The 11,746-nt window shown below is 41.6% G+C and overlaps 1 protein-coding gene across 1 annotated transcript; it reads left to right on the top strand.

Moving 5' to 3' along the window:
• Positions 1 to 1,361: 1,361 nt before the first annotated feature.
• On the top strand, positions 1,362 to 9,308 carry ETAA1 (ETAA1 activator of ATR kinase; the record flags this gene model as incomplete). Its single annotated transcript, XM_082307731.1, has 6 exons — positions 1,362 to 1,593; positions 2,569 to 2,706; positions 2,978 to 3,054; positions 4,639 to 4,757; positions 5,089 to 7,271; positions 9,186 to 9,308. 6 exons carry the CDS (start codon positions 1,362 to 1,364, stop codon positions 9,299 to 9,301), a joined length of 2,865 nt encoding a protein of 954 aa, XP_082163857.1. The 3' UTR covers positions 9,302 to 9,308.
• Positions 9,309 to 11,746: the final 2,438 nt, after the last annotated feature.

Genomic DNA, 11,746 nt, shown 5'->3' with positions numbered 1-11,746 from the left:
TAATTCTTGACCCATCTTGTCAGTCTTGTCTCCGATTTGTATTTGATAGGTATGACATAAACAAGTTGATTATTCAAATGTCACAACTTTCTGCGATTAACTGTGGTACTTTAACCATGTATATAACACAGTTTCTCTATTTAATACATAGTACTTAATTTTTTTCCTTGTTAAAAAGTCTTCTATTGGCTTAATTACACTCATGAGAACGGAGAAGTGAAAAAACATATTGTTTGCCTGAGGCCTCAGGTGGAAAGAGAAGGTTTCACGACTCAGGGAATCACTCTTCGGTGACTTTAAAACTTCTCATGCTCCCGGATCCTAGACTGAAATCCACTGCTCACGTCTTATAAATGAAGTGTGACCCCAAAGTACTCCAAATCGATTAAATGAAAACCAGGCAGGCAACCAATATACAAGTAGTTCACTTCTTGACCTATAAAAGTAGTTTGCTCCTTGACCCTATATGCTTGGTAGACATGTTTATACATTTACATTTAGTGGCTTGGGGAGGAAATATCCACCTTATGATGTAATACATACATGTGTTTGCATTTATATTTTTTTAAATAATGATGTAATATCACAGTCCCTCAGGAACCTCATGTTAATTTCTTACCTACCAAATCTGGCTTCTGTAAGCCTCTCTTTGCCAGCCCCAATTCCCATGCTGGGCCGAAATGGGTTATGTCTGTCTGGCCTCGTTTTCTCTTTAAGGACACTCACCGCACACCCCTCTTCTGGGCCCCGAGGACCTCAGCAGAGACCTGGACCGCCACAGGGCTGGCGGGGCGGCGGCAACCAGCGTGGGGTAGGAGCCACAGGCGAATCGAGGGCGCGAGGCCGCCTCAGAGACGACGCCGCCCCAGAGGAACACGAGGCGCCTCAGGGACGCGAGGCCACCTCAGGCCAGGCCGACGGCCGGCGCCGGCCGGAGGGCACACCCAGCCCCTCTACCGGCGGCGGCGGACTTCGCTTTTCTTTCACTGAACTACTGGACTCAACGTTTTGAACGCGTAACTCCGAAGGCAGCCCGCGGAGGGAGAACGGGCCACCGCGGCGCCACGGCGGGCGAGCGAGCGAGGGACCGAGGGAGCGCGCGCGCGAGGGAACTAGCGGGCGGGCGGGAAGGCGCCTCACGGCAAGAGGGGGCGGGGCCGGGGGCGCGCGGCGCAAGCGGCACGAGCTCCCAGGCAGCTGCAGTTCCCTGCCGCGTCCGTAGACCCGCCCCCGCCGCGAGGGGCCAATGGCCGCTCGAGGCGGCGCGGCGGCGGCCAATCGGCGGCGGCGCGGCGGGCTCCCCGGCAAAATGGCGGCGCCGGCGGCGGCGGGGTGGATGCGGCGCCGCCGCAGCGCGCGCCATGCACGGTAGCCGGCGGAAGGGGCCCTGCCTCAGGCCCGCCGCCCTGAGGAGGCGGAGCGGCGGCGGCGGCGAGGAGCAGCTCGCCCGGCGGCGGCCGGCGGAGCCCCCCGCGGAGGAGGCGGCGGCCGGCGGCGCGGAAGGCGGCGCGGGCGGAGGCCTGCCCGCGGGGGAGGCGCCGCGCGCGCCCCGGCCGTCGCCGTCGCGGGAGGCGGCGGTGCGCGGCGGTGCAGGTACGGCGGGAGCGGCCCCCGGGGGCCCCGCGCAGGCCCCCGGCCGGCGGGGGCCTTGCCCTGCCCGCCACCCCCGGAGGCGCGGGGGAGGCGCGGCCTGCCTGTGCGGAGCGGGCCGGTGCGGTGTCATCCCCAGCGCTCCCCGGCCGTGCGCGCCGGGAAGGGGCCCTTCTCGTCAAGGAGCACAGAGAGCATCTTCCCGCGGCAGATACTTAGCACTGACTGAGGACGCTAATCCACTCGAGGAGAGGATAAAGCCTGGCCGTGCTAAGCGCTGAAGTGCAAAGCATCTCCTAAGATGCTTCTCACGTAGTAACTGCATCTTTCAAAGTCCTTCTGTGGGCTTCCCCCTCTGCAACGTCATACCTAAAGGGCAGGGGTGACTGGCTGAGCTTCACCTAGCGTTCAGTTCACTTACTGATCTGAGGCAGCTGCAAGCTGATTTTGAATAGCTGTATACCTGCTTTGACCAGTCCTAGCTGAAAAGGCCCAGTGCAGGAAGTCTGGACAAAGGTAGGTTGTGACCCAGAACAGTTTGGGGGCCTGTCAAAGTTGTGACCCAAATAGGAGTCTGGGTGAAAGACGCAGAGCAAGCCAGATTACAAAATACTCTCCCAGATAGGTATACAGTTTTTCTCTTAACATAAGCTGAAGTCAGTATTCCCTCAAGTAGGAGGATTGGCAGTTGTCATCCTTACCGTCAGGTGCTGAGCATATAGCTGTCAGTATCATGTAATGCTCTGTTATCTCTGTGGTGATGTACCTGACAGGGATGGAGTCATATTCTGCATTAAATGTATAGTTGTGAGCAATATTCCTGTTGTAAGTAAAGGAATGTTGATGAGTGTGAACTTCATTTTTATTCTTAAAGTTCCTAAAGCATCTTCTTTGTGCCTTGTCCTGTTGTATGTTCCAAGTTATTTTGGCCTTTTATTTGTTGTTTTTTTAATAAGGACCATCTTTCTGTTTACACAGAGCCATGTTTACATAAAACACCAAAGAGATCGTTGAGTAGGAAATCCCGAATACCTACTTTCAGCTCTCCTGTTAATGACGCCGATATACAGCAAGAAATCTTTTGGGATCCTCATTCACCAATTGCACACAGACTAGGTAATATTAACAAAATCCAGACTTCAGGGTGCCTATTTGAGGCATGGAGAGGGAGTGTACTAGAAGTTAACAAATTTCTTGAAAAAAGGTCCCTTTCTGTTATGGTTAGGTTGTTTGGTTTTATTTTTATGAAAACCCCATAAATTCTTCACTATAGTGCTGAATCAAGCTCTGATTTTAGCACATATATTTGAATTATTTGAGATATACTGCACTTTATAAATTGAATTGTTTTGCAGTTTTTAAGAAGGTTTTTTGTTTGTTTTTGTAGGCAATGGAAAAACCAAACAGTCTACCAGTAGATGCGCAGTAGAAATTTCAGAAATTGTTAATCGTATTGCTCCTCAGGTAATTGTTACTTTCTAAAACAATGGTCTGCATATGCCATGATCAAACAGAATAGTGCTACAGCCTTAGTGAAAGCTCAATTTTAGTTACAGTAGTCTCAAGGTAAGAATTGTGTGTGTAGAAAACTAGGAACATGTTCATAAAACTGGACTGAATTAAAATTCTAAGCACAGCATTTGACTGGTTGCTCTTATGAGTCACAGATGCTGTAAAAAAGGACATATTAAGAAAGGACTTGCAGCAGCTCCATTTTAGAAAGTTTTACTTTCAGAATACAAGTTATTGCCCCTGGTCTTAGAAGTACCGTTGTTTATTTATCCTTAATCACTCATCTGTTAAGAGGTTTTCCACATACTGGATTTACTTGGCAGTTGGCTTTAAGCATTTTGAATGGTCTTGAATGACTGCTGAAGTACAAGAACAAGACTCAAATGAGAGAGAGACTCCACAATAATATAAACATAGTAACATTGCTTCATTATTCTAAAGAATTTGCCTTTTTACCCTAAGATCTGTGCTCTTGGTGTCTCCCTCTTGCTGTGAACCTGATGTCCACAGCCTGGAAAGTGAAAATAAGAGTGTTGGCTTATTTGCTTTTTATTAAATGCAAGAAGAGAACATGGTATTCCTAAAACAGTTTTGTAGTATTTAGCTTGCAAAATATGCCTGCTTATTTGATGGGGCCATTTAAAACGTATTCACTAGTTGGCATATTTGTGAGATGTTATACTTAAGAATTGGAAAATCATTAATAAGGGATGCCCCTTCCTTCCTTTTAAATGATTACAGTCCTGTCGTAGGTAGTATCGGGATTTGCAACTATCTGTTGCTTGTGTTCTTTTTTCTTGAAAAAATAATAATTAAAAAAAATAAATTTACAAAGAAAAAGAAAACCCACCCAAAACTGCCCTGGTAGTTAGTAAAGTTCAAATTACTTTTGCTGGCTTACATGCAGTCATTTCCCACATCACGTGGCTCTGGCCCTCTACACATTTTACCACTGCAGTATTGTATCTCTCAGGTTTCAGAATTCAAATCCAAACTTGAACTTTGAAGCTCTGAAACAACTTTATTTAGTTTCTAAACTTCACTTATTTCTGTTTAAAGGCCCCTTGTATAAATGAGTTGTAATGGACGAAGTCAGAACTTTTTCCTGGAAGCGTACAGAAGATGATTTCTTTCAAATTCTCTGATCTGTTAATGTTGCTTTAAGTGGATAAAGACAGTGCATCGCAACTAGCTCCTTAGCAGTACACTAAAGTAAACTAGGTCACAGCTTGTAACGTGAAATTACAGATTATGTGTAAACCTGAAGTAAATAGAGTATTAGATTTGAGCACCAAAGTAAAATTCAGTTATTTTCATTGAAGTTCCTGTCTTAAATCAATATAATTAAAGTGATACAACTACCAGTAGCCAATGTTGCAGTAATCTCACATAGCTTGTATTGGTTTCGCTCCTATCTGTGGCTTTCAACAGATTTGATCCAGTTTAATTGGTTTAGCAACTTTAATGCAAGGTGTGTGTCTAGTCCAACCTTTATCTGAAATCAAATTGCTAAGCATTATAAATCTAATCATTCAGGATGAAAAAGCAGCCTGTAATGAAGGCTCCCTTTTAGGGACATGGATTGGTGAGGATGCTATTCCCTGTACACCTGGAGTAGTAAAAGTGCGAGCTAGGACAAAGTTAAGTTGTACAAGGTAAGTTAAGTTACAGTTTTGTCTTGCGCATCACAGCTGGGCTTTCATGAAAAAGGGTATGTGGTGTTCCTTTATGTATAGTGAACCATGTAATGGTACATTAGCATACTGAATGCTTTTAACTTTGGGCTTGTTATCTCTTAATGGGGTATTTCTTAGGAATTATCAGAAAGATTGCATGCTGACTGCGCATTGAAAGCAGTGGGATTCACTCATATTCTCTGTAGTTGTTAAACTGGAGAATGAACAGTTCATATGGTAGCATTATTGAGCTTGGCTAAACTTTCTCTGTAGGTCTGACTTTCTTTTCTGTATTTTTTCTTTAATCCAGAGATCTTAAAATAAAAAATCCTGAAGAGGAACTCATGAAATTGGCTAAGGAATTTGATAAAAATCTAGTAGAGCTAGATGCTGTTCAGGAACAAGAGAAGCTTGGTCATGACGTCATCCACACTGCCTCAGAGTCTTTAAATAATTCTAAAGATGAAGTAAATACGAAGAACCTGAAATCACTCCTTAGTGAGGTTCCTGAAGCAGATAATGCTCTGTCCTTGAAACCGGTTGGACAGAGCACTGGCATCCCTGCTGCAGAGCCCTGTCAGTCTAGCAGTCAAAAGTCCATAGACCTTGAGGCTGAACTAGCCCTTCATGCTCTTTTTGACTGCTCTACCCAGAACTGTAGTGGACAGTTGAGCCAAGGACTATTAGGTATTTCTTTAAATAATAGTTTCCATGAAAATAAAAGCACCTTGGAAGAGGAACACCTTCCTGAGCAAATTAAAGACACGCAACATGGTAATTCAGAGGCATATCAAAAAGATAATCCGTGTGCACTAGGAACCGTGAATCAGACTTTTCCAAAACCTGATACTCACACGGTGACAAAAAAAAATCCTTGTTCTTTGAAGACACAACTGGCCATCTCCAGTAAGGCTGCTGGAGTAGTTACTGATGATTTTGATGACTGGGATACAGATTTTTTGGCAGATGACTCTTTTGTGATGCAAATAACCCAAAATCCTGAATTGATAAGTACTGAAGAAGCACCACCTCTTCCTACAAATCCATCTGTGCATGGTTTCAGTGATGCTAGCAGAACAAAGGAAAGAAGTAGTTGCAATTCAGTACCTTGTTTGGGGAGTGTACGCAAATCTAACAGTTTGCGGTTTTCACCTTTGAAACATTCTAGTAAAAACACACAGAACGTGGCAAAATCTCTTTCTTTACAAAAGCCACAAAACATGGCAAAATCTCTTTCTTTACAAAAGCCATATAGTAAGATAGAAAACTCCAAGACAGAGACCGTGGCGTTTCATGGCAAATGTGACATTAAGCCAGATAAAATAAATGCTATTTGGAAAAGTGCCCAAAACAGTGATTTGAACTATATTCCTGTTTCAACACAATCTGAAGTGAAGAATGGAAATGAAACTATTCAGCCTAAAAGTGACCCTCTTCCTCTTTTTCCTTCGAGGTCTAATCCTCATAGACAACGGACTGAAAAACCTGGGAATAACGCACACAATATTTTCTGTCAATCATCCAGTGTTTCTACCAATACGAAACCTAACGATCTAACTAAAGTGGTTAACCAAGCTAATACAGGTCACTTAAATCAAGTTGAAATACTAAAGAAATGTCCCTTGTCATTTGATGACTGTAATGAACCGAAGTTCTCTGATGAGGTATTAGATATGTTTTGTGAATCCGATAGTCTTTGGGATGCAAACTGTGAGGATGATGAATTGTTGTATCAGCTGTGTGATAATATAGAAAAGCAGACTCAGAGCCAGGATGTTAAACAAGGAAATGAAAGAGCTAAAACTATACAAGGAGCCAGCATTAATTCCAGATCAAATGCCGATAACAGCTTCCCAGCATCTAAACAAGGACTACCTGATCTCCTCTTGGCACAAAAAACAAATGCAAAACAGGACGCTTTCTCACTAAACGATTCCTGCAGGAATTCATCAAAGGTTACACATGGGCTGGCCACAACAGGTCACGTAGTGAACTGTAAAAACATCTCAAGTCCTCTAACTGTGATCTCGGGTTCTTCTATGGCCTGTAAATACACACTGTCTAAAAACCGTCATCAAGCTGCTTCTGAAGATATTACAAAGACTGTTCCGGGAAAATGGTACAGGTCAAATTCTGTGCCAGCAGGAGAGACTGGTTCTGAAGCAAGTCCTGTTAATGCGGTAAACGTTTTCAGTAGCAAAACAGTAGACAGCCCAGACCCTTTGTATAACATGGGAAAGACAGCAAGTAACAGTTCTGGTAACAAAACGTCACTTATGCCTTCAAAGTTTAAGTTCCGGAAGACTAACAGTTCTCAGGGTGCTCTTCATGTAGGGTCTGAAAACCCAGGGAGTCATCCTGGCATTGGAATTACTCTGCACGGTTTGGAAGGAAGCAAGAATCAGGTGAATGTGACTTTGCACAGCAAGCTTGACAATAAGAAACCACCTTTCAAGAGGCACCTTTCAGAGTCTTTTGCACTGCCTGCATCAGGTATTTGTCTTTATTGTATCACTGTTGGACTGGTTTTGTTTGTTTTCTTACTGTAATCAGAATGTCAAAGGAGAAGTTTATACTGTATTGCAACTTACAGTAGGCTTCAATATTCATCCATTCAGTTTAGGCGTTAGTAAATGTTCTAACGAGAATCTGGAGGTTATTTTCTCCAAAGTAAAATTGTCCTGACACATCTCTTGAACTCCTGTAGATAAGGACTTCTGTTTCCCACTTTCGTTCCACTTCTCTGAATACTTCACACTTTCTCTCCACAGCCACTCAGAATCACTAGGATCAAGTATAAGGTGATGGCAGCACTCAGCATAAATTCTTAAATTGTTACTTAAAAATACTACTATTTTGATACGTAGTAAATGCTGTAGTGTGAATCTGTGCTTTAATTTACGGTTCCATTTTGAAAAACATTACTTCTCAGCCGTGATTCGTAAAACCTCAGTTAATGGTGGGGCAGGGAAAGAAGGCAGCAGGTGCTAGGGAATGCCAATTTGTTTTGATTATTGTACACTTGGAAAATGGAACCTTGAATCATTTGATGCTTCTGAAACCTCGGCCTGTATTGTTGTTTGCTCTGTGGCTAAAATTGCCAGTGAAATATTCTTGTGTTATCAGACTAAACACTAACATTTCCTTTTATCTAGAGGGGAGGTCACTCAGTTTTCCATCGTCCAGCGACAGTCTGTAATATTCCATGCGGTGGTGTTACTTGCTAGGGAAATGTAGAACCAGTCAAGTGCCAGTTAGTCTTGTTTTTACTTGATCTCATGGCTTGGTGAAGTTTTAATCAATATTAATTTTGATAAACGTGCCTTTAGAGTGTACTATATCAAGCTCAATTTTCAGGAAGCGCTGTTACAAAAACAACAAAAACATTAATTCCTGCAATCTATCAGCCAGCATTATTTGAAGAATCAGTATTTTATCTGTGTTTCTTCCCCAGTTAAGCAGCAGATAAATGGAAAGTAGCAATTTCAGGTGTTAAGGGGGAAAGGAGGGGAGAGATAACTAGTCATTCTATGGAATGTTCTAGAGGATAAAACAATGAAAAAGAATAGCATAGATTTTCTTTACAGATAAACTGTCTCCATGTTAAATTTTTTGGTGAAAGGACATTGCTGTAACAAAAAGATGGACGTTAAGTACTCCTTTCAAAAACTGATATGTAATTTTTCATGGTCACCTTTTTTTTGAAGAAGCAAAGAGACCCTTTGTTTTATTTATCCAGTTTAAAGGACTACTTATTAAAAAATACATTAATTGGAAATTGGTGTATAAAAACGGTAAAATTCTCTACATGTTCAGGGAGTGTTCCTGTTGGTTCCAGTCAGGGTTTTATTGTATGGGAATTTATAGTTCTGTAACACAACATATAAAATATTACGCTTAGCTATCATGTTCTTGTCTCCTTTGCCAATTTTTATTGCTACTTTTGACCTTTTTTCAACCTTTCTGGTTTTATTTGTGTGACACCTGTACTGTATCTGACCCCTGTGTCTATACCATCTCCATGCCCATATCTCTGCCTAACTCACTAAACTGTAGAGCCCTTTTCACTCTGATAGTCTTAATTTTCTTAACCCATCGCCATCTCCTGTGTTGACTCCTGATGTCACAAGGTTCACTTGAAGGGCAGCCAAGTAAAATTTCCTTGAAGCAAATGTCTGCATCCCAGTATTTTCATTGGGAGGTAGTAATCAGTCGCACTACAAAGGTCATGCATCTTATCCCCCTTCCTGCCTTGGGGACAGGATAGATGAGACATTTTTAACTTGAGCGCCTGGCATGTCAGAATAGTGTGCTCTTGCCATAGATCTTCAAACATTGAAAACAGATAAGTTAAAATACATATTGAACAAACTTGAAGGCTCCTAATACGTTTTTTTTTATTTACAGTGTCTGTGGTGGAACAAAAAAATAGAAAATGTTCTCAAGAAGAGATTGAAAGAAAAAAACAAGAAGCTCTTGCACGAAGAAAATCCAGAATGCAGGCGTTCTTAAAAGATGCTTGAATTTGGAGTTAATTTTGTCTATGGAGTAAGTTTTTGGGAGGGAAATACTGTAATGCTGGAAGACACTTTTTAAACTCTGTTCACAGCTACTGACAGCAAGCGTTTTCTATTCCTCAATTTAAAAGAATCTTGACCTGAACCATAACTAATACTCTGGTGGTATTTAGTCTTAATTGAAAACTACCAGTTGTAAATGAGTAGTCCCAAACTATCATCGGCGCAATGAAGATTGTATTGAGTTCACATACTGTTACGTGTTGAAATTGTATAGTCTGAAAATCATCAGATCATGAAAGCTTTTGTATGTAGACGTAAGTAGAAGATGTCAAAAACAGACTGTATGTGTTTCGGCTGTATTCTCTTATTGCAAGTATTTTAATCTAGAAGACGACTCTCAAGTACACACAGACTAAGAAATACTAATGTTTGCTCTCAGCTAGAAGAAAGATTTTAAGTTTTGGTTTAAAGAAAGTACAATCTAGAAAACGTCCAACATTGGAAAACTAATGGAAATGAACAGGATTTGGAAAGCGTGCTCAGTTTGTCTCTGTTACCTTAGGTAAGAATTGTACATAGGGAAGGAAGAATTTAATATCAAAGTTTCATAAGGTGAAAAAGCATCCTGGAAAGGACATTTTATCTTTTTTTTTCTTTTTTTTTTTTTCCCCTTCGTGAAGAGTTGGAAATACCCTAGCTAACAAAATTGGACCACCTTTTTCTAAACATGCGTTACCCAGCTAATTAAAAAAGGTAGCCTACGTCATCTTACCAAACTATGAGCAATATAACATACACCAGGTGAAATCTCAACAACTATGAATCAGTTTAGCCTTCTGGGTTGTACATATTTTTCAAACTAAAGGCTGTTAAAACATAAAAATGCAATGTCATGTCAGCTTAACAGGGGCTGATAGAATTTTTGATGTGATAGATGCTTGCAGAGCTCAAACTGCAAAAACTGCCTGTGGGTAAGCTGCAAGATATTTTTCAACTGAGAAATGCCTATATGTAAACATGTGACACTATGAAAAGTGACTGTAATTTTTCTTTGTAAATAAATAACTTTGAAATGTACCAAAGGTTAGAGGAAGCTTTTGGTTTCTGGAGTATGTGCCATTTTTGTAACTCCTAAAAATGTAAGTATTGTATATTTGTAAATCATCATTAAACTTTTTTACATTTTTCTACTCTGTTCTGGAAAATACTGTACCACAGAACCTGGTAAAAGGGATTGAAATAGGAATTCTATATGGACTTTACCTGACCTTTCTCTCTTGATAATCTACCCAGTTATTCCATGCCTCAATTTTCCACCTTTAGTGGTGACGAAGTGCTTCCTCTGATCCATTTAAACTAGAAATCCTTGGTGGAGGAACTGGTTCTTCACACAACCACCTGCAGTGGAGTCCTGAAATACTGAACTATACTGGCTTTCAACCTAGTGGATTTGCTTTTGTATTAACCGCATTCTTGGTGCTAGCTAGTTGATGATGAAATCAAATCCCTAAGTCCACCAAAGACTGTGCTGGAGCCCAATAAACGTTACTTACAGTCTGTGGCTGCAGCTCCCCGTCCTTCTGCCAGCTCCAGCTGTTGTGCAACATATGATGAGTTGGATCAGCTTACTGATCTGACTGAAAATTAACCCAGAAAAAATGTTTTCAGCTTTTCAAAGAACTTCATCATAACAATACCTTTAACAGGCAATACAACATGAAATAGCAAGACTCTTTGTTGTGTTGTCAAGCCTCTGCTGGCAGTGTTCAAACAGTTCCTAAGACAGAAGATCTACATGTCCGTATGACAAATTACTGTAAACCCCAAATAGTGGCTGTTGTGAAAATTTTATTTATCCCGGGGATGTAGTTTGATCTGTGTATCTGAGGGATATGCTTGTCCTTGCGGTGTTCTAGGAGAATCTAAACTAAGAGGTAACTTGCCAGATGCACTATTAGCCAAGAAAGTGGCAATGAAAAAAGGCTTCTACTATCAGTATTAAATATGAGAGTTATAAAACTGGCTTTTAAGGTCTGATACACAAGAATGTCAAATCTTATTGAGAAAGATAAAAGTTAGGCTTTTGCTAGGACAGTGTTCAGCTTATCAACCCTTCCCTCCCCAGGATATTTCTCTAGAAATAACTCTGTAAAGGAACCGGGATAATTTTTGTTTTCAAGGATAACACAGTTAATTATACTTCTGTTTTGAGAAGATGAGCTAACTGGAAAGAACTGTTGTGGGAGCTGGAGAGTACTTTTTTAGGAAGGTTTCATTCTCTGATGGGAAAGGACCAACTTTTAATCAGGTTGGAAATTGGGCTAAATAGTAGATGCATAACATGAAATACAGGCTAAGCACATTATGGCTACCCAAGCTCAGCATACAAAATGATACCTCCCGAATGCTTGCCACCGTGTCCCTGAGCACACTCAAACTTTAAAACCA

The sequence above is a fragment of the Platalea leucorodia genome, assembly GCF_965183815.1.
Source record: "Platalea leucorodia genome assembly, chromosome: 3".
Classification (NCBI taxonomy): Eukaryota; Metazoa; Chordata; class Aves; order Pelecaniformes; family Threskiornithidae; genus Platalea; species Platalea leucorodia.
This window is presented reverse-complemented; position numbering and strand designations above follow the sequence as displayed.